The sequence below is a fragment of the Malus domestica genome, chromosome 15, assembly GCF_042453785.1.
Source record: "Malus domestica chromosome 15, GDT2T_hap1".
Lineage (NCBI taxonomy): Eukaryota > Viridiplantae > Streptophyta > Magnoliopsida > Rosales > Rosaceae > Malus > Malus domestica.
The window spans coordinates 3,116,107-3,139,716 of record NC_091675.1 but is presented as its reverse complement, the minus strand read 5'-3'; the positions used below and the strand labels follow the sequence as shown (position 1 = coordinate 3,139,716).

The window sequence follows — 23,610 nt, the reverse complement described above, 5'->3', positions numbered from 1 at the left end:
AGCAAAATGTAATTGCAAGATCTAGTGTAGAGGCCGAGTATAGATCGATGACATCCACTGCATGTGAATTAATATGGCTTAAGGGTCTTTTGAGTGTCTTGAGGTTCCAAACTCGGCAACCTATGTCAATGTACTGTGATAATCAAGCTGTAATGCACATAGCATCCAATCCAGTGTTTCACGAACAAACAAAACATATTGAGGTTGATTGCCACTATGTTCGTGCTCAGGTACAAACTCAAGTGACTCAAACTCTCTACACAAGGAGTGTTGATCAGTTAGCAGACATTTTCACCAAACCATTACCTCTAAATCAGTTTCAGCGTCTTCTGGGGGAGTATTGAAAGTTAAGAGTGACTGATGCTACATATGACTGATGTTGCATATGGTTTTAGGGTTATCAGACAATATAGGGTGACTGATGCTGCCATATTTTATGTTTCCTCTTTCCATGGGATTCTCTATTAAGTCTAATCCCTTAATTTGAGGAAGATTGACATCTATATGACTTGTTGATAGTTGTGTGCTAGCTACTTGCTGCACTCCCTTAATTTAAGGAGTGTCAGCTTTAGGGTTTACCGGGTTAGTAGGATTTGCCAAGGTAAGGTTGCTTGTAACCTTCTACCTCATTATATATCCCCCCTTGTACATTCAATCAATATATGAAAAATACATTCAAACAAACTTAATATTTCCACATATATTCATTTGTTATATATAATCGTCATATTTCTAAACCAATTTACAATATTTTTTACCCATGTACAATCAAGTCTAACGATAAGGTGCTAAATCTATAATTAACACTGACTATGTGAAACTAAGAAACTCTGTCAATTGCTTTCTTGGGCAATCTCATGAGGTGTTGGCCTCTCAGTAATCTCATTGACTGATTCCATCTCTCTTCATTTGAGTGAATCATCACTGGGACTGAAACCACCATGCTTAGTAGAAGGTGTTCTCATCTGCTCGTCGAAAACCATGCGTGATTCAGTGTTGTTTGAGTAGACTGATTGACTTGGGGGGAAGATGGCGTTCATTTCCAGTTCACCCTTCTTAAAAGTAAATGACTTTAAGTCCTTTTTGTCGTAAATTCTTAACATGACACAAAATTTTCTCCACAATGAGGCTTCTGGATCGAGTCGCAAGAGGATTTCCTTGTGTTCATGCAAGAACGTGGCAGCATATATGAGGAGAGCTAATGTTGAAGCAAGACCGGCTATGAGAAAGAGGCCCCGAAAGCTCTCAAGGCTGAGACTGTTGAAATGGACCAGGCTGTTAGGGTCTGAACAACTTGATTCTTTGTTGAACCATTTCTTCTCAATCTTTTTCATTCTGTCTCCCTCGTTCACGTTTAGGATTGCCCTCGAAACGTCACGAGCAAGAGGTGAACCTTTTGGGAAAACCTACAAGTCACAAATGAAAGAGTCAAAAGATTGTATTCGGAAGACATTTTAGGAGTTAAATATACGCCAATGATAATTCAAACTATAGTAAGTAACCACTAAATTATCCGATATAAAATTCACACTCTCAACTGAAAGAACACCGAATAATCCCACCTGACATGAGAAAACATGTATTCGAACATGATAGAGACGAATGAGAGAAAGCAGGTGAACTTACAAAGCCAAAACCATCGGCTTTAAATGTCGGCTCAACCATGGTGTATTTCGAGCAATACTTTGCAAGAAATAGCTTCATGTAGGGGTTCTCATCGAATGCTGCCGAGATACCATCCTTTTTACTCCCGTTTTGAAAAAGTTCATTCAACTCTTCTGGGGAATGAAAAGTCTTAATTTTTTCATCTGGAAATCCTAGTTGTTTTAGAATTCCAAGAACAAAAGAATCTGATTGGTAGGCAACATTGTCCCCATTCTTGAGGAGCAAGTTAACATCCGTAACAGTTGGTTGGAGGTGTTGAACTGTTAACAGCGATGTCAAACTTGCAGTATAACTTTGGGTCAGAATGAGGACTAGAAAGCACCAGATTATCACCACGAATCGAGCCAAGTTGCTCACTATTCGCTCCCCTGTAACGAAAATTTCAAAAGATGGAAGAAATGGAGAATAATAAGTCATGGATGTCAGAAGTTTGGGGCATAACTTACAATGGAAAGCATGAAATTTGCATAGTTTATGTGGAAAGTAAATTAAGACGAACAAACTTACTGGGTGAAAAAACCATGGTTGAGAACGAGAACCAAAAACTTGTCCCGATTTGGTGATGTGGAGGCCCCCGAAAGGCTTCGTTGATCCGATGTTCAAGAACCCAAACAACGAAACCAATGAATATGAAAAAACAACCGCTCGTTACCCAAAGGTCCCATGTCAAAGGCTTCAAGAACACCCAAGCATTCTTGCTTTTGTTGTTTTTGATAGGCACAATCATGGACACACCAGATTCTGTGTACGGCAACGTGAAGTCCACATATAAGGATCTGTTTGCTCTAATAGTGATATCCCCCACTACCGCGTCATAGTTCTATCAAGGAAAAAAATGTTACCAGGTTAGTTACAAATTAGATAAGTTTGTTAGATTAGGAAAAACAGACTTACCTTGAGATACACCTTATTCACCAAGTCATTGTAACTGCCAGCGCTAGAACCATTAGGCATTGCATAGGGAATAAGCTCGTAAGAGACAGCGTATGGTAGTGCTTTAATTACATCTTCGAAGACGTCTATGCAATATCCACCATTGACCTTGGTTGTGTTGGTTATAGGGTCATGTGTGACATTTACAAATTCCAAAAACCCTTGCTTGACCGGGACTAGAATTTGTAGCTTTTTGCCAAGTGTAGGAATCTGCCAACCCTTCGGAGCAGAGGTGGTGTCTCCCGGCCATATAATAGAGCCAAGACTAGCATTGGAAATAGAATATTTGCTTGTGCTTGTCAAATTTAACTTTCTTACAAGGCCATTTTTGGGTGTCCAAAATCCAATCAGTTTTTCCCCACTTCCAATCACATTAACAATCTCAAAAGTTGATGATTGTAATTGGCCATTGGAAAGATTGAAATCTCCCGAAAGGCCTTTAAATTTTGTACCTGATAGTTCTTGGATAAGTTGAGGACCATTTTGTGAGACCCCAAATCTTTCTCGATTAGTAGTACTAGATTTTCCAGAAGTATTTGTCTTTTCGAAGCTAAAGTTTTTAGCCCCAACTTTCTCAGCAGCCATGACCAGTGCCCTAGCAGCATCATACGCCCACAATCCAAACACATCCAGTTTAGCATCCTGGACAGTTGGATTGTCTTGTTGGAATTTCCTCTTCCATCTAACTCGAAAATACTCAAGAGCTTTTGAATTTGGGTAATAAGTTTTTATCCCCAAAACCCCTTGCATATTTTCTCTGCCAGATGAATTTATGGCACTAAACTCGTTGGTCATCCCATCAGTCATTATCCAAGCATACCCTGCCTCCATCATGCCAATCTCTTTAGCCTTGTCGAAAATTCGCAAACCAAGAGATGGTAACATGTGCACAACGAAGACCCTTGTTTGCATTGCCATCAACTTTTCAAGCTCAACAACAATTTGGTCATCAGTGGCCGCCGGAGGAATGACACTCCGGTAGGCAATTCGAGCATCAACTTCTTGCAAGGCATCAGAGAGGTAAGGTATGATTCCTTCCCCAAACTCGTTGTCAACATAGATGGGCACTACTTCTCCCCAGCCAAAGGTGTGGATGATAGCACTAATGGCTTTCACTTGGGATGAATCATTTTGTGAAGCTCTGATGAAATATGAACTTCTGATTGAAGTAAGAGATGGGCTTGTTGCTGAGTAGGAGATTATGGGAACTTGGGCTTTCTCTCCGAGGCTGATTAGGAATTTGGCCTGCATTGATGATGGAGGCCCAATGATTGCTTGCACTTGAACATTCTTTATTAGGTCTAAAGCTGTTCATTCAAACAAGAACATGTTAAATTAATAGAAAAATTGATTTTAATATGAGATGAAGTTTTTAAAAAATGTCTAATAAGATTAAAAATTAATTTTAGTCCTTGGACTCTATTTAATGCCAGCATATTAAATTTCTCTCTTTTTTATTTATAATTTTATCGTGTTCATAAATTAAATTTTATGAAATTATTATAAATTTTAGGGTTCTTTAGATATAAGCCTAGACAAGTTGCATTTCATAAACAAAAACCCACATAAATTTAAATCTCCAAATAAAACCCAATTTTCAAATAAACTGACATGTGGGCAAATTAGTGACCTATTATTACAATATATATACAACTTATGCCGTAACTACCTAATTAAGTCAATAAAGGTTATCATAATTCACCCTAATTATGTTGAGCAACAAGCCCCTATACTATTAATATATTATACCAACAAATTTACCTGTATTTTGTAGATTAAATAATAAGTATATTTATTTGAGAAATATCGATAATATGCCTACTAATAGAGGCTCGGAATGCATGATAAACATGTATGAAATATTATACTAATTTACCTATATTTTGTAGATTCACTAATGTAAATAATAAATATATTTTATATGAGAAATATTAACAATATGCCACCTAATAGAGGCTCAGGATCCATGATAAACATGTATGAAATCTTATACTAATTTACCTACATAAATTAATTTACCTATTTCCAGATTCAAAAATTTGATAACAAGTGCATTATTTTTTAAAGTGACCAAAACTATTAGTACTAAGTAGGTACATTTGTGAGATCCCACATCGACCAACGGAGAGGGGGTAATGTGCCTTATATGTACATGCTTCCCTCCCTATAGCACGAGGCCTTTTGGGAGCTCACTGGTTTTGGATTCCATCGGAACTCCGAAGTTAAGCGAGATTGGGCGAGAGCAATCCCAGGATGAGTGACCCACTGGGAAGTTGCTCGTGAGTTCCCAGAAACAAAACCGTGAGGGAATGGTAAGCCCAAAGCAGATAATATCGTGCTACGCCGGAGCTGAGACTAGGATGTGACAACATTAATCTTTTCAAAACAAAAAAATAGGTACATTGATATTCAAAAAATAAAACAAAACGTACTAGACACATAATTTTTTTACCCTTTTTGTTTTAGAGAAAACAAAAGCATTGTTTTTATTCAATCAATAGGGTACATTAATCTGAAAATTTATTGTTGAATTCAAAACGTTTTGAATTTTTATTCCTACATCAATTAAAATTTTAAAGCCATTACACACGTTACAAGAAAAAAAAAAGCTTTTCATTTAATTTTGATGTCAACATAAAATGCTATAATTACTTAATTGAGGGTAATTTGGGAAATCCGAATAATATTAAAATGACGCAAAATCTCGATTAGGTAATTTGCTTAGGTTGAGCCTAGTCATCGGGTTTTTGTTATAAAAAATATACTATTGTGGGGTTTTGTAAAAAAAAATTGAGTTGGAAGGGGTAAAGTCACATTTTCAGTAAATTTTAATTCTCATTATGGTAAGTATCTTATAAAAGAAAATATTCTTGTAAAGATTTTTCGGTACACATGTTTTTGCATATTTTTTTATGTACCACTAATTCATTACAATATATTTAGGTACGAACATTTCGGTACACTAGGTTAATATGATATATTTAGGTACGGACATTTTGGTACACTAGTTTATTATAATATATTTAGGTACCGACATTTCGGTACACTAGTTTAGTATCATATATTTAGGTACAGAATTTTTCGGTACACTTGTGTTTTTGCATATTTTCTTATGTGTTACTAGTTCACTACAATATATTTAGGTACGGACATTTAGGTACACTAATTTAGCAAAATGTATTATGATACAGACGTTTAAGTACACTAATTAGAGGAAGTAAAATAAATATAGTGAATTAAAATGTGTATAATAATAAATAATTTTAATTTTAATTTTAATTTTAATGTAATGACATTAAATAAAATATCTATTAAATATTAAAACAAAAATATAATATAAATTTAAATTAAGTATTCATTAGAGGACTACAATCAATATCCAATCTAACACCAGGTTTTTATTGAATTTTAATGTTCTTCAAGGATTAAAGTTCAAAAATCCCTTAAATTAATCTCCCTTGACGTGGATTCATGCTTTGAAAACTAGTTGAGTATTCAAAATTTCACGGGCAGTTGTTTTACTCAAAACTGATTGATAATGAACATGAGATCCCAATATTTCTTAAACTATTATGCAAGGCTATTATTCCCCGACGTGAGATTCATACTTTCAAAACTAATTGAGTATAATAAACGGATTCATTCTAGAATGTGAGCGTCTAACTCAAAGTCGATGAACAATGAACTAGATAAGCACCAACATCATTTAAAATATTATGCAAGGCTGTCAACAGACGGAGATTAATTGGAGCGATAAAAAACAAATCATGAACAAGGAGAAGATAGAAAATTACCTGCAGAAGCGGTGTCAACAACATCTGAAGGGGAGCTCCTTTTGTCCAGAACAAGCCTGGTTTTATAGTTAGGATTAGAGGCATAGAAATCGGATATGGCGACTTCGATGCAGCTCAGACCCATCTTCCCATCCAAGGCATCCAAGTCAAGAACCAGACCCACATGAACTGGGATAGTCGTATTGTTTTGTGCCATGACCAGGAAAGTAGTCTTAAAAAATACGAACAAGAAGAACAAAGCAAAAAGGGAGCTGCTGCAGCTAGCTTTCTTAGCCATGTTTTCAAGCTTTGCAATTTATGACTTCAAGTAAAAAGCAGTCTTTATTTATATAGACTTAAAACGGTGGATTGAAAGCTCTAAACTGGGTCAATTAATTGTTCATTACATAAAGGCTTTTGAGCCAAAATGGTTTCTGAGATTTGCATAACTCATTACTTTGGTCCTTAAGATTTGAAATTAATAGAAGTGGTCCCTAAGTTTGTCAATCATCAATCATTTTGGTCATTCCTTGAAAAATTAAGGATCAAATGACAAAAATACCCTCAATTTAATAAATAATGGGCCAATATGATTTAACAAAAATTTAGGGTATTTTTTGTCATTATATCTTTATTTAATGAAGATTTTTCAAGGAATGACTAAAATGATGATGATGTACAAACTCAGGGACCACTTTTATTGATTTCAAATTTTAGAGACTAAAGTGAGGAGTTATGCAAATCTTAAAAGCCATTTTAACTAAAAAGCTTTACATAAATTAATACAAGTAAAAGGATGCGAACCGGGATCTTCTCCGGATCCCAATATCCTGAGCCTAGGGATTAAATCATCCGAGCCGTTTAAATTTAATCCAACGGCTGCAAATAGTAGCATGGATTTTTTTGTGCACCCTTTTCTTCTTGGTGAAGCTTTTAATTGGATTTTCCAAATCACTGGGAAGCAGATGTCTCTAAAAGTTGAAACATTCAAAGGCACTAATTGTCTCATGTTATATTGTCCAAGTCTAGCTTTCACAAATCAAAGATGCATTTATATTTGAAAGCTTTAATGAAAAGGGCTTCTCTAAAAGTTGAAACATTCAAAGGCACTATTTGTCTCATATTATATTGTCCAAGTCTTAGCTTTGACAAATAAAAGATACGTTTTCTTCCTCTAGGTTTTAGTCTTCTTATTCAGTGGAGTGACTTAAAATTTGTGTCATGAATTAATAATATTAGGTGACCTAAGTAGAAAACTTGATAAAATGATATGTCCAATCTAGGGCTTCTTTGGAATGCTTTTAAAATGGTTGAAAGCGTTTTTTGCAAAAATATTTTTGGTACCAATCTTTAGAAAAACGCAAATAAATCATGAAAAATAACATAACCGGCGTTTTTTGCAGGAAGCATTTTAAGTACTTTTGGAGCTCAAAAACATTTTATCTAAAAACAAATTTCTGTTATTTTAAAAGCTTTTCCAACAAAACGAGCTCTTAGTGTTGAATATTTGCGCCTATATTTTCCTTTGGCAAATGACACTGCAATAAAAAAAAAAAGGAGCAACAACTAACAAGCGGGAGGAGTCTTACAAGAACGATAAGAAGGGAAGAGATCCCAACTCCAAGGCGCCAAACCCAGCACCCATAAAGAGTAATTAAAACCTAACTACAAATTAAACAATCCACATAACTAACAAGAAAATAACTAATTAATTATGTGAATACTTGTGAATGCATGGATGGCTGATGCTATCTTAATTCTGTGAATAAATTACAAACATTTTTTTTTTACAGTAGTACAAGATAACTTACCATTGCTAGGTTTACAGAAAGTTTATGTGAATTGAATAATGAGGGGTTTGGTTGATCAACTTGAAATTTAAGTAGTGAATTGCTCTAGTGGTTAGGTATTTCTCTTTAATTAATCCACTGCATTCTGGATTCAAATTCTTCCCTTCCCGTTAGTATGGATTAATGTACTAAAAAGAGACTTGACAAATAAAAAAACAGTTGACTAAAGGAATTCAAATTAATTCTTCAAAACCATGGAAATTTGGAATTAAATAACAAACAATTCATTCTTTAAAACCATGATATAGAATTCTGCATTATTGTGGCCATGGTCTTGCCGACTATCGTCATTTTAAAACCATGAATGTCTCTTGAAAAACTTCAGTCTTTGAAAACGATAAAAGTGGAAATTGCTGAAGAATTTATTGTTCCACTTTATTGATATTATTCTCTCACTTTCATGCATAAGATACTATCTTCAATATATATCTTGATGCTTAATGTATGAACAAATGCCAGTTAATGTGATCTTATGTTATGTTGTCAAATGTTAATACGAGTTTTATTAAGTTCGAAGATTTACTTGGTTCCCCATGCTTAAATATATTTCAAGCAAAAACAATACAAAACATTTCTATCAATTTCTATGTAAATTGCAAAACTCTGGTAGATAGGACGTTAGCCTTGCAATCACTGTAACTTGGGTTCGGAATTTTCCCCTCGCCTGATTGCAGCATAGCAATATCTTGTCTTAAAAAGAAGTAGTAATGTAGTATATTTAATATGTATAAGCAAAACTTAAGGTAGACAAATTAAAATTAGAGAAAGAAGAAGCAAATTAATCTAAGAACATGTGGGGAATGAAGTGAGTAATTTTCCTAGTCTATAGATATGACTAGGTCAAGCATTCAGAAAAATAGTAAGAACAAGTAGGGAATGAAGTGAGTAATTTTCCTAAAGTCTGTGGATATGACTAGGTCAAGCATTCAGAAAAATAGTAAGAAACGATCACTTCATCTGAATTGAGATTCCAGAAAATATTAAAGAATATATCTGACTTCCAATTAGAAAATAGACTCGAGATTCTTTGAAGGAAATTTTGGATACTTGTTGAAAAACCCTAGTTTACGAGAAATTGCTGGGAAGGAGGGTCAAGACTACTTGAAATCGATTGATGCGTCGCTAGTGAATCACTAAAGTTTCATTATATGTACGATCACCTGAAGGTTCTTCCTCCTTTTTCAAGCAAATAAGCAATATTCTTTACAATGACATTAATTGAGAAACAAAGGATATGAAACGCTTGAAATTAAACAAAGAGAGAAAAAAAAAACAAAAAAACAGTGGAAAAAATTACATGTGAAAGCCGCACAAGAGTGAAATAAGGGTATTTCAGTACTCAAAGCTAAGAAGGCCGATATGTTAAAACTAGAAGAAATAGAATGAGATGTATCAAATATTTTAGGAGATACTAATATAAGAAACCCTACAGAATTTCATTTATATACACAGCATGATGGAAATCAATTAGCAAGATTCAACACGTATAGGTCAAGTAGACAAATTAATAATGAAGAACAATCTGATCAGGAATAGATGTGCGAGTCCTATAGCTTTTATCCGCACCTATAAAGCCTACCCATAATAGGAAATTGTCTTTATTTTCTATCATATAATATCCTATCGATTTTACAAAAATCGGAATATCTTTGGAAAAGTCTTTAAATGAGAGCATCCTGTCGATTTTACAAAAATCGGAATATCTTTCGAAAAGTCTTTAAATGAGAGCTTCTTTAAATGAGAGCATCCTGTCGATTTTACAAAATTCGGAATATCTTTGGAAAAGTCTTTAAATGAGAGCATCCTGATTGACAATAGACTACTCTAGCATTTTCTAACGTATGAATTTCCACCATTCTGATAAAAGCCAGCTTTAGTGACAGCTACGTACCTAGAGAAAACAAGGATATGCTGGTTTATTTAATTTGTAATCTTTCCCGAATTCTTTGCAACCACATAACAAATTTACAATTTGATTTGTAACGATGTCTATGTACCCTGATGCGGTTCGATCCCTATCAGTCCCCCTCATCTTTAATAATTAATAATTTAACTCATTAACGTTATCGTTTGTCAAAAAAGAAAAAAGAAAAAAGCTTGGTCCATCGAGGTATATTATGTTGCAAGAAAAAGTTCATGGGTGTTTCATCAAAAGCTGCGGAAGTACCATATTTTCTACTACAATTTTGAAAGAGTTGATTCAACTCTTCTGCGAATTTATGAATCTTGAGATCTTCTTCCCGAAATCCTATTTGTTTCATAATCCCGTAAACAAAAGAACCTACTTGATAGCCAACATGGGCCTATTCTTGAGGGGCACCAAGTGAGTAAAACATGTACACCAAGAGAGTGAACACCAACACACCTCTCTATATAATGAGGTAGAGAGACCAATGTATAAGTGCATGTGCAGAAGCCATACGAAGAACAAGTCTCCTCCCATGTGGCGTGAGAAAGGTCTCACCAAACTGATCATAAAATGAATTGATACAAGTCAGGACCTCATTGGAGCCAACCTCTGGGTTTTGACATTCATTTTTCTTCTTCTCTTCCTTGTCAAAACTCCAACAGATTTGATTCAATCTTAATTAATACTGACAATATTTTGCGACCTTAAACAAATTACTCCTTAAGTTGATTGCAATGGATGGATAAGAATCTAGGAATCAGGTAGCCAAACTTGGCTCTAAGCAGTAGACCACCATTGAAATTAGACGATTGCACCAACAGGGTGAGAGATATTAAAGTGGCAACATGTGAAATTGATAAAAACATCTATGATAGTTTGCTTATGCTATGAAAGTTCCGAAATCGATGTATCATATTCATCTTCTCTCAAAATATTAACAGCATTATACGGTTATAAAATTGTATATATACAACAACTCTAATAGATCAAATTGTTCAAGATTAAAACTAACTGTTTTCACTATTCGAAGCTGAGGATAACAAAGCAACAAACGCCTCTAAAATCTAGAATGCCAAATAGCATATTACGTAATCCAGAATAAAAATAAACCGGAATAGGATAATCAGACAATCCCAGCATCCAAACAGCACAATATTAGCCAGAATAGCGGCCGGAGAAATCACTTATCTTTGGTGGAGACGCCATATGCTCCTGCATCCTGGCGATCTCGTCCTCCTTCGTGTCAGACTTCTTGCCCATCTTCGCCTGCTGGTAGTAGAGCACGATGAGGTACCGGTTCGCGACGTTGAAGCCAGAGAGGTGATCCACCGCCGTGTAGATGTCCTCGTAAACGACGAATGCGGTGCCTCTGGCGTCCTGGTTCGTCCCGATGCGAAACTGCCGTATTGCGCCGTACTTGCCGAAGATGTCGTACATCTCCTCGCTCGAGATGTTGAAGAGGACGTTGCGGACGTAGAGCACGCGGTTGACTTCTGGCGGGAGGCGGGTGTTGACTTTGCGGAGGCTGATTGTGCTCATAGTGGCGGTTTCGTGGGTGTTTGGATTGTGGGAAAGCGAGGGAAAAATTGGGAATTTTGATTTGGTACTATGTTTCGGATTGTCGAAAGAGGGGAAATGAAGAAGGGGAAGCCGACTTAAAAGATGTGGGCCTTTTTTTAACAAGCCGAAATATGTGGGCCTTACATTAGAAAACCTAATTTACGAGAGATGTATTTAATTGAGAATTTGAGAAACTATAATGAATTTATCAATCTATGAATTTTTAGTTGTATTCAATTGAGATTTTGAAAGATTTTAATTCTTTTAATGAATCTAAGGGTATTCAATCAGGATTTTAAGTGATTCTTTGAAATTCAAGGTGTATTCAATTAGAATTTTAAGATAGTTTATTAAAATTCTTAGAAATATGGGTGTATTCAATTAGGATTTTAAAGAGGTTTATAACAGTCCAGGTGTATTCAATCAAAATTTTATATGGAATCTCTACAAATCAATTAAACTCCATACATGTGGGGAGCTTGTTTATGTTGTATTTTTTATATAAGGTAAGATGATTTTTCGTCACTGTGTTTTGTCCCTAATTTTATTTCGATTACTTTAATTCTTTTTGGTCACTGTGTTTTGTCCCTAATTTATTCATGTAATTATTTGAGGGAAAAATTAATAAAATTAATAATAAATATTGTAGAAGTGTAAAAAATGTAAATAAAAAATATACAATCACTCATAGTGACAAGCTTTACAACTTTTATGAAGAGTTCAACTTCAAAATCCAACACTATAATTCATAAACCTTAAATTTATATTTAACCGTCAATTGTCATTTATGCTTTATTCTTCTTACTGAATTTCATTTTTTAAATTTTCTTTTTTGAAAACATGATCATCTGGCAGATGTAAGAAGATGAACGGTTCAGATATTTGATATCACGTTTCGATATTTACAGTTAATTGAAATATGAGTCAATGTCATATAGTTTGTAGAAACTTTATAAACATCAAGCAATATTTTCACTAACCGTAAAACTCTGAACATAATATCAATGATCCAAACCGTTTATCTTCCTGCATCCTCTAATAGATCATGTTTTCAAAAAAGAAAATGCGAAAAAAAAAAACAAAATTTGATGAGAAAAATGAAGCGTAAATGTAAACAACAATCAACGGTTAAATTTTGATATATGTTTTATATGATTATAATGGCGAATTTCAAAGTTAAGCTCCTCACGAAAGTTGTAAAGCTTGTCATTACAAGCGTTTATATATTTTTTCTATATTTTTTACACTTCTACATTAATTAAAAAATGTTAGATTTTGGGCAAACTAAGTGGTGTAAAATAAAGTGGCAATTACCATTGACATACCATACCAACCAAACTATTTGGTATACCAAAAGTTTGGTACGTTAATGGTAATAGATTTTGCCGTACCAAATATTTGGTATGGTAATTGGTACAGAGGTTTTGGCACGGTAATGTACCAAAACCACATTATACATTGCATGCTGAAACGTAAGTCAAAATTTCAATTTACTCTTAAAAATGACAATGATCCACTTTTAATTCCTTTGACATAATTTTTTCGCCTTTAAAGTTCGTAATTTTTTATTATATCAAAACTGCATAAGAACTTATATAATCATATTTTAGTTTTGAGTATTTATCAAATATAGACAAAAATTAACTCTTAATTTCAAAAATGTCACTTTTTATAAAAACTTTCAAATATATCCAAAATTTCACTTAAATAAACACAAATGTCCTCAAATTTAACAATTAAATAAAAGGAAAACTAATGAAAATGGCTTGAAAACTTTGAGTTTTAATGATAAGGACAAAATAAAGGGTAAAGTGAATAGTACCAGGATTGACTTTTTAGTGTAAAAATGTGGTTTTTCGTTAAAGTGAACAGTACCGGGTGCTTTTCGTTAAAGTTCCCTTAAATAAATTAAAGGCTTTTTAACTATTGTCATCTTAAGCTCCAGTCTAACTTCACCTTCGCTTCTACACTCCGCCACCACAACCCTATCCCCTTCGATCCCCTCATTACCGACATTGAGCGCCGCCGCGGTTACCGCAAATGGGAGCAACATAATTTCTATCATGCCTTCAACGCCTTTTTTCTTACTAATATCATTTTTAGTTTTAAATATACAAATAGTTTTTAAAGTTAATCCACATGTCGTTAAATGATTGTTGTGAGACCCACGTGGCACCACATCATCACACTAACAGAGCAATTGATAGATTTTTCACGAAAAAACTAAAATGATCACGATGGATAAATTCAAATAAAGACCAAAATGATTCACGACAGTCAAATTCAAGAACACTAATATTGATTATCATTAATGGTTAAAGACCAGATTAAGGAGTTATATCAATTTCACTAATCATTTTGGCTAAAAAGCCTTTAATTTATTTGATTGTTAAATTTGAGGGTATTTGTGTCTATTTAGGTAGAATTTTGGATATATTTAAAAGATTTTATAAAAACTGACATTTTTGAAATTAAGGGTTAATTTTTTGCTATATTTGATAAATGCTCTTTAGTTTTTCAACATTATTAATATTTCTTTGATTTTCTGTTTTTTTATCAAGGTATTTTGTTCTAAAAGGTTAATTGAAAAAACAAAATATTGTAAAAAAAAAGAGAGTAGCATATGCCATATCTGATGTCGGTTAACCATTCAAAAACATTTTGGTGAAATATTGTGATCTATATTTTCCGGAAGCGAAGAGGAATCCATGAAGGATTTGGAAGTACTGGTACTATATATTGTGTAACCACCTTGGGCTTTTGTTTTTTGCAAAACTCGTCTCTTTGCACCCAATTATACCTCCCTAGCTTTGCCTTCTTCTTCTCTTCTCCCATGGATTCCAAGTTTGCACTGATCTGTTTTCTTCTCTCTTCAATTCTCTTTGTTACCAGTCAAGCTGTTCAACCATATGAACAAACGAGCCAACCGGAACAGTCAGGAATCAACATGGGGAAGGTATCCAGCGTACTTTCCGACAAAGGGTATCAGGCCATGGCACTAACCCTAGGCACCATTCTTGAGGCTGTGATATTTCCAACCCTAAACTTAAATCACAGCACCAGTCTTACCCTCTTTTGCCCTAAAGACCAAGCTTTCTTTAACTCCAAGTATGGACAGCCTCCGTTGACACTATTTAAGTATCATGTTGTGCCGTTCAAGATGGACAAAGATTCAGTAGAGGCGTCTTTCGATCATGGTTCCAAAGTCGACACTCTCCTGCTCGATCGTCCTCTCGTTCTTACATCCCTGCCCACCGGCACTGGCGGATACGCTTCTCTCAACCTAGTCAAAGTCACGGAGTGGGATGTGTACAATGACGGACGACTGATTGTTATTGAGATTGAGAACTTCTTTGATCCGGCTTTCCAAACCCTAAGGTATCCGCAATATGACGTGATGAACGTGAAAGACGGAACTTCTCAAGGATTTCTGGGGCTGAAAGGTGCATTAGGGATTATTAGTCGGTTTCTCTTTCTGCAGAATTAGGTTCTTGGGGTTTGAGATGTTATACAACAGTTGTAACAAAGGTTCTGCATTTATTAGAGAGAATAGTTAGTATTTGTTTTCTGTAAAATCCGTGGTATATATTCATGTGTTATATATAATCATTTTATTTCTAAACCAATTTACAATATTTTTTACCCATGTACAATTAAGTCTAACGATAAGGTGCTACATCTATAATTAGCACCGACTATGTGAAACTAAGAAACTGTGTCAATTGCTTTCTTGGGCAATCTCATGAGGTGTTGGCCTCTCAGTAATCTCAATGACTGATTCCATCTCTCTGCCGTTGGGCGAACCATCACTGGGACTGAAACCACCATGCTCGGTAGAAGGTGTTCTCATCTGCTCGTCGAAAACCATGCGTGATTCAGTATTGTTTGAGTAGACGGATGGACTTGGGGGGAAGATGGTGTTCACTTCCAGTTCACCCTTCTTAAAAGTAAATGACTTTAAGTCCTTTTTGTCGTAAATTCTTAACATGACACAAAATTTTCTCCACAATGAGGCTTCTGGATCGAGTCGCGAGAGGACTTCCTTGTGTTCGTATAAGAACATGGCAGCATATATGAGGAGAGCTAATGTTGAAGCAAGACCGGCTATGAGAAAGAGGCCCCAAAAGCTCTCAAGGCTGAGACTGTTGGAAGAGACCAGGCTGTTAGGGTCTGGACAACTTGATTCTTTGTTGAACCATTTCTTTTCAATCTCTTTCATTCTGTCTCCCTCATTCACGTTTAGGATTGCCCTCGAAACATCACGAGCAAGAGGTGAACCTTTTGGGAAGGCCTACAAGTCACAAATGAAAGCGTCAAAAGATTGTATTTGGAAAACATTTTAGGAGTTAAATATATGCCAACGATAATTTAAACTATATTATGTAAACACTAAATTCTCCAATGCGAAATTCAGACTCTCAACAGAAAGAACACAGAATAATCCCACATGACATGAGAAAACATGTGTTTGAACATGATAAAGACAAAGGAGAGAAAGCAGGTGAACCTACAAAGGCAAAACCATCGGCTTTAAATGTCGGCTCAAGCATGGTGTACTTCGAGCAATACTGTGCAAGAAATAGTTCCATGTAGGGGTTCTCATCGAATGCTGCCGAGATGCCATCCTTTTTACTCCCGTTTTGAAAAAGTTGATTCAATTCTTCTGGGGAACCAAAAGTCTTAAGTTTTTCATCTGGAAATCCTAGTTGTTTCAGAATTCCAAGAACAAAAGAACCTGATTGGTAGGCAACATTGTCCCCATTCTTGAGGAGCAAGTTAACATCAGTAACAGTTGGTTGGAGCTGTTGAACTGTTAACAGCGATGTCAAACTTGCAGTATAACTTTGGGTCAGAATGAGGACCACAAAGCACCAGATTATCACCACGAATCGAGCCAAGTTGCTCACTACTCGCTCCCCTGTAACGAAAATTTCAAAAGATGAAAGAAATGGAGAATAATGAGTCATGCATGTCATAAGTTTGAGGCATAATTTACAATGGAATGCATGAAATTTGCATAGTTTCTGTGGAGAGTAAATTAAGACGAACAAACTTACTGTGTGAAAAAACCATGGTTGAGAACGAGAACCAAAAACTTGTCCCGATTTGGTGATGTGGAGGCCCCCGAAAGTCTTCGTTGATCCGATGTTCAAGAACCCAAACAACGAAACCAATGAATATGAAAAAACAACCGCTCGTTGCCCAAAGGTCCCATGTCAAAGGCTTCAAGAACACCCAAGCATTCTTGCTTTTGTTCTCTTTGATAGGCACAATCATGGACACACCAGATTCTGTGTACGGCAACGTGAAGTCCACATATAAGGATCTGTTTGCTCTAATAGTGATATCCCCTACTGCCGCGTGATAGTTCTATCAAGAAAAAAATGTTACCAGGTAAGTTACAAATTAGATAAGTTTGTTAGATTAGGGAAAAAAGACTTACCTTGAGATACACCTCATTCACCAAGTCATTGTAATTGCTAGTGCTCGAACCAGGCATTGAATAGGGAATAAGCTCGTAAGGGACATCGTAGGGTAGTGCTTCAATTACAGCTTCGAAGACGTCTATGCAATATCCACTGATCTTGGGTATGTTAGTTCCAGGATATGTGACATTTACAAATTCCGAAAACCCTTGCTTGACTGGGACTAGAATTCGCAGCTTCGTGCCAAGTGTAGGAATCTGCCAACCCTTAGGAGCAGAGGTGGTGTCTCCCGGCCATATAATAGATCCAAGACTAGTATTGGAAATAGAATATTTGCTTTTGTTTCTCAAATTTAAGTTTCTTGCAAGGCCATTTTTGGGTGTCCAAAATCCAATCAGTTTTTCCCCACTTCCAATCACATTAACAATCTCAAAAGTTGATGATTGTAATTGGCCGTTGAAAAGATTGAAATCTCCTGAAAGGCCTTTAAAATTTGTACCTGATAGTTCTTGGACAAGTTGAGGACCATTTTGTGAGACACCAAATCTTTCTAGATCAGTAGTACTAGATTTTCCGGAAGTATTCGTCTTTTCGAAGCTGAAGTTTGTAGCCCCAACTTTCTCAGCAGCCATGGCCAGTGCCCAAGCAGCATCACACGCCCATAATCCGAACACATCCAGTTTAACATTCTGGACAGTTGGATTTTCTTGTTGGAATTTCCTCTTCCATCTAACTCGAAAGTACTCAAGACCTTTCGAATTCGGGTAATAAGTTTTTATCCCCAAAACCCCTTGCATATTTTCTATGCCAGAGGAATTTATGGAACTAAACATGTTGGTCATCCGATCAGTCATTATCCAAGCATACCCTGCCTCCATCATGCCAATCTCTTTCGCCTTGTCAAAAATTCGCAAACCAAGATACGGTAACATGTGCACAACGAAGACCCTTGTTTGCATTGCCATCAACCTTTTAAGCTCAACAACAATTTGGTCATCAGTGGCCGCCGGAGAAATGACACTCCGGTAGGCAATTCGAACACCAACTTCTTGCAAGGCATCAGAGAGGTAAGGTATGACTCCTTCCCCAAACTCGTCGTCAACATAGATGGGCACTACTTCTCCCCAGCCAAAGGCGTGGACGATAGCACTAATGGCTTTCACTTGGGATGAATCATTTTGTGCAGCTCTGATGAAATATGAACTTCTGATTGAAGTAAGAGATGGGCTTGTTGCTGAGTAGGAGATTATGGGAACTTGGGCTTTCTCGCCAAGGCTGATTAGGAATTTGGCCTGCATTGATGATGCAGGCCCTATGATTGCTTGCACTTGAACATTCTTTATTAGGTCTAGAGCTGTTCATTCAAACAAGAAAATGTTAAATTAATCTCCCCTACGTGGATTCATGCTTTGAAAACTAGTTGAGTATTCAAAATTTCACAGGTAGTTATTAGAACGTGACCGTCCAACTTAAAACGCATTGACAATGAACATGAGATTTCCAAGATTTCTTAAACTTTATGCAAGGCTATTATTCTTTCCTACTTTCAAAACTAATTTAGTATAATAAACGGGTTCATGCTAGAATGTAAGCATTTAACTCAAAATCGGTGAACAATAAACTAGATAAACACCAACATCATTTAAATTATTATGCAAGGCTGTCAACAGACGGGGATTAATTGGAGCGATAAAAAACGAAACATGAACAAAGAGAAGAGAGAAAATTACCTGCAGAAGCGGTGACAACAACATCTGAAGGGGAGCTCCTTTTTTCCAGAACAAGCCTGGTTTTATAGTTAGGATTAGAGGCATAGAAATCGGATAGGGCGACTTCGATGCAGCTCAGATCCCTCTTCCCATACAAGTCATCAAAGTCAAGAACCAGACCCACATGAACTGGGATAGTCGTATTGTTTTGTGCCATGGCCAGGAAAGTAGTCTTAGAAAATAAGAACAAGAAGAACAAAGCAAAAAGGGAGCTGCTGCAGCTAGCTTTCTTAGACATGTTTTCAAGCTTTGCAATTTATGACTTTCAAGTAAAAAGGACTCTTTATTTATAGACTTAAAACGGTGGATTGAAAGCTCTAAACTGGGTTAATTAATTGTTAATTACATAAATTAATACAAGTAAAAGGATGCATCCAAAACCCGGCTGTCACGGCATGTAATTTTCGTGCTACCAGCATCTCCAAAAAATTCATTTCGAGTTTGCTGTCCTCATTCAATGAGTCAATGTCAGATTGTCAATAGTAGCATAGATTTTTTTTGTGCACCCTTTTCTTCTTGGTGAAGGTTTTAATTGGATTTTCCAAGTCATCGGGAGGTAGATGTCTCTAAAAGTTGAAACATTCAATTCAAGGGCACTATTTGTCTCATATTATATTGTCCAAGTCCAGCTTCGACAAATCAAAGATGCATTTACAGCATGTAGGAAAAAAATAAATAGTACCCGTACTTGCTCATCTAGCTTGTGGAGTTGTCACTACGTTTTCTTCCTCTAGGTTTTAGTCTTCGTATTCGGTGGAGTGACTTAAAATTTATGTCATGAATTAATAATAAAGAAAACTAACGAAAAATGTTTGAAAATTTTAGTTTTTAACCAAAAGGACAAAATAAAGGTGCAAATGAATAGTATCAGGAGTGACTTTTTAAGCTAAAAATGTCCTTAACATTAAAAGTAAACAGTACCATGAGAGTTTTATTAAAACTTCCTTAATAATATTATGTGACGTAAATAGGAAACTTGATAAAATGATATGTCCAATCCAAGGCTTCTTTGTAATTAATGTTTTTAAAATGGTTGAATGCGTATTTTGTGAAAATATTTTTAGAATTCTGCATTATTGTGGTCATGGTCTTGCGGACTATCGTCATTTTAAAACCATGAATGTCTCTTGAAAAACTTCAGTCTTTGAAAACAATAAATCACTTTCATGCATAAGATACTCTCTTCAATATATATATATATATATATATATATATATATATAATATATCTTGATGCTTAATGTATGAACAAATGCCAGTTAATGTGATCTTATGTTATGTTATCAAATGTTAATATGAATTTTATTAAGTTCGAAGATTTACTTGGTTCCCTATGCTTAAATATATTTCAAGCAAAAACAAAACAAAACCTTTCTATCAATTTCCATGTAAATTGCAAAACTCTGGTAGATAGGACGTTAGCCTTGCAATCACCGTAACTTGGGTTCGGAATTTTCCCCTCGCCTGATTGCAGCATAGCAATATCTTGTCTTAAAAATAAGTAGTAATGTAGTATATTTAATAGGTATAAGCAAAACTTAAGGTAGACAAATTAAAAATAGAGAAAGAAGAAGCAAATTAATCTAAGAACATGTAGGGAATGAAGTGAGTAATTATGACTAGGTCAAGCATTCAGAAAAATAGTAAGAAACGATGACTTCATCTGAATTGAGATTCTAGAAAATATATTAAAGAATATATCTGACTTCCAATTAGTTAATAGACTCGGGTTTCTTTAAAGGAAAATTTGCAGCTCAAGACAAACCCTAGTTTCCGAGAAATTGCGGGGTAGGAGGGTCAAAACAACAAACTGAATCTTTACAATTATTTTAAAAACCATTCTTTTTTTCCTTTTATTTTCTCAGCATATATTTGATAGATCAACTTGAAATCGATTGATGCCTCGCTAGTGAATCACTAAAGTTTCATAATATGACAGCTACCTAGAGAAACAAGGATGATGATTTATTTAATTTGTAATCTTTCCTGACTTTTTTGCAATCACACAACAGTGGACTTTATATTTACAATTCGATTTGACAAAATAAAATAAAATTTACAATTTGATTTGTAATAATGTCTATGTACCCTGGTGCGGGGTTCAAACTCTCCTCTTCCCCTTAGTATAGATCAGTGTAGAATATCGCTTGTACTAAAAAAAACTGATACAAATAAAAAACAGTTGACTTTAAAGTTAGAAGAGTAATGCTACATTTACCACATATTCATACCATATCTCTAATAAAAGTATGGCTTATCAACACATGTGAACACATCTTCGTTAAAAAAATGATACAAATTATAATATAAAGAAGTGATAAGAGTAGCGTTTTTTAATTTAGAATTCAAATTCACTCTTCAAAACATTCATGGAAATTTGGAATTAAATAACGAACAATTCATTCTGAAATGCATATAGCGGCTGCAAAAAGCAAATATTAAAAATCTGATATAGAATTCAGCACTAGTGTGGTGGTCATGGTCTTGCGGCGGTCATTACTCTAGACTCGTCATTTTATAAAATGTCTCTTGAAAATTTTCAATCTTTGAAAACGATAAAAAGTGGAAATTGCTGCAGGATTTACAGTTCCATTTTATTAATATCCTATCACTTTCATGCATAAGATACTCAAGATATATATATATATATGGGTGTGATATTCACACACACCATTTTACTTCTCACACACTTTTTTAATTTTCGTCTGTCGGATCGGATGAATTGAAGAAGATCGACGGACAGAAATTATCAAAGGGTATGTGAGAAGTAAAATGAGATGTGTGGATAGCACACTCATATATATATTTTCAATCTTTGAAAACGATAAAAATTGAAAGTTGCTGAAGAATATACAGTTCCACTTTGTTAATATCCTATCACTTTCATGTATTAGATAATTGTTGATGCAAATTTTCGTCCTTTTTTTTTGTTTTGACGAAAATGTACCTGCCAAACAATTAACACATTTGATCAAAGACCTAAGCCTCACCTTTGATCAAAGACTTAAGCCCCACACGCCCACGAGGTGGGGGTTAGGCCAATAGATATACAATGCCTAAATTAGTTTCTTTGAAAAGAATATGTGTTTAGGGCTTTTAGGGGTAGCTTACCAAAATTTGGTAGAGTTGGAAGTATATATAAGGGGAGAGGGCCAGCCATGGTGTAAGGGTTTTACCCTACACATGGCGGCATCCTATTGGCCAAAGTTTATGGAGAGAATATTCTCAAAATACTAAAGAGGTTACCTGAATGAAATCAATCTTCAATTGGGATCCAAATGTATTAAATATGGGATTTGGTAATTAATTCATGTGTCGCCTCTAGAATTTGAGCGATTTTGGTTAAATAACATTTTGAGATGATTTTTGGTTAAATATTTCTTGGTCCAAACCCTTTTCATTAAAGCTCCCAAAAAAATAGGTATTAGCAAAACATAAGGTAGACAAATTAAAAATAAAGAAAGAATAAGCAAACTAACCTAAGAACAAGTAGGGAATGAAGCAAGTAATTTTCCTAAAGTCTGTGGATATGACTAGGTCAAGCATTCAGAAAAATAGTAAGAAACGATCACTTCATCTGAATTGAGATTCCAGAAAATATATTAAAGAATATATCTGAGTTCCAATTAGAAAATAGACTCGAGATTCTTTAAAGGAAATTTTGGATACTTGTTGAAAAACCCTAGTTTACGAGAAATTGCTGGGAAGGAAGGTCAAGACTACTTGAAATTGATTGATGTGTCGCTAGTGAATCACTAAAGTTTAATTATATGTAAGATTACTAAAGGCTCTTCCTCCTTTTACAAGCAAATAAGCAATATTCTTTACAATGACATTAATCGAGAAACAAATGATATGAAACACTTGAAATTAAAGAAAAAGAGAAAAAAACAGTGGAAAAAATTACATGTGAAATTAAACTAAGCATAAAAGAGTGAAATAAGGGTATTTCAATACTCAAAGCTAAGAAGGCGGATATGTTAAAACTAGAGAAATAGAATGGGATGTATCAAATATTTTAAGAGATACTAATATAAGAAGTCCTACATAATTTCATTTATATACACAATATGATGGCGGCTTGCACTTTAGCATTCTTTATAAGGAAAACTAATGAAAATGACTTGAAAACTTTGAGTTTTAACCATAAAGACAAAATAAATGGTAAAATGAATAGTACCAGAATTGATTTTTTAATGTAAAAATATGGTTTTTCGTTAAAGTGAACAGTACTGAGAGTTTTTCGTTAAAGTTCTGTTTTTTATAAGCTGTAAAGCTGTTAATGCCAAAATGAAAATGGAGTATTGAATTAAAACCTCATTTAGTTCCAACTTTAAATGAGCCAGTGAACAAAAAAGGAAAGTAGTACCAGGCACCAAGTTATTTTTCAAACATTTCAGTTCCCAAGAAATAATTAAATTATCATATCAGTTCGTATCCAAAAGTTGGGAAAAATAAAAACTAATGAAAAATGAATATATCAGATTCCAGAAAAACAAAAGTCAATGCAATAGGATGCAAAGTTTCTCATCATCGACCAAAGAATAAGATGAGGTTTTGATTAGTGCAACAAGATATGATACAAAAGAAGGGAATACCAACTCATAAGAAAAACGATATGATGATAACTTACCTGCGGAAGCTGTGGCAACTATGGTCTAAAATATCCATAATATCCCGATATTTCCATCGAAATTTCTGTGTTTTTGGACTACCGATATCATCG

General features: G+C 34.9%; 2 protein-coding genes and 1 pseudogene across 2 annotated transcripts; all 3 read right to left on the bottom strand.

Annotated features, from left to right (window-relative positions):
- Positions 1–674: 674 nt before the first annotated feature.
- LOC139187527 (glutamate receptor 2.8-like) lies at positions 675–6,722 on the bottom strand. The gene is made up of 5 exons (XM_070813135.1): positions 6,393–6,722; positions 2,560–3,905; positions 2,173–2,485; positions 1,627–2,033; positions 675–1,406 (listed from the first exon to the last, which is right to left on the bottom strand). The coding sequence occupies exons 1-5, from the start codon at positions 6,667–6,669 to the stop codon at positions 906–908; spliced, it is 2,844 nt and encodes a 947-aa protein (XP_070669236.1). The 5' UTR covers positions 6,670–6,722; the 3' UTR covers positions 675–905.
- Positions 6,723–11,024: 4,302 nt separating this feature from the next.
- LOC139192031 (splicing factor 3B subunit 6-like protein) lies at positions 11,025–11,766 on the bottom strand (annotated as a pseudogene).
- Positions 11,767–15,249: 3,483 nt separating this feature from the next.
- Positions 15,250–19,152, bottom strand: LOC103418317 (glutamate receptor 2.8-like). The gene is made up of 5 exons (XM_008356447.4): positions 18,847–19,152; positions 17,134–18,470; positions 16,748–17,060; positions 16,202–16,608; positions 15,250–15,981 (listed from the first exon to the last, which is right to left on the bottom strand). Exons 1-5 carry the CDS (start codon positions 19,121–19,123, stop codon positions 15,409–15,411), a joined length of 2,907 nt encoding a protein of 968 aa, XP_008354669.2. The 5' UTR covers positions 19,124–19,152; the 3' UTR covers positions 15,250–15,408.
- Positions 19,153–23,610: the final 4,458 nt, after the last annotated feature.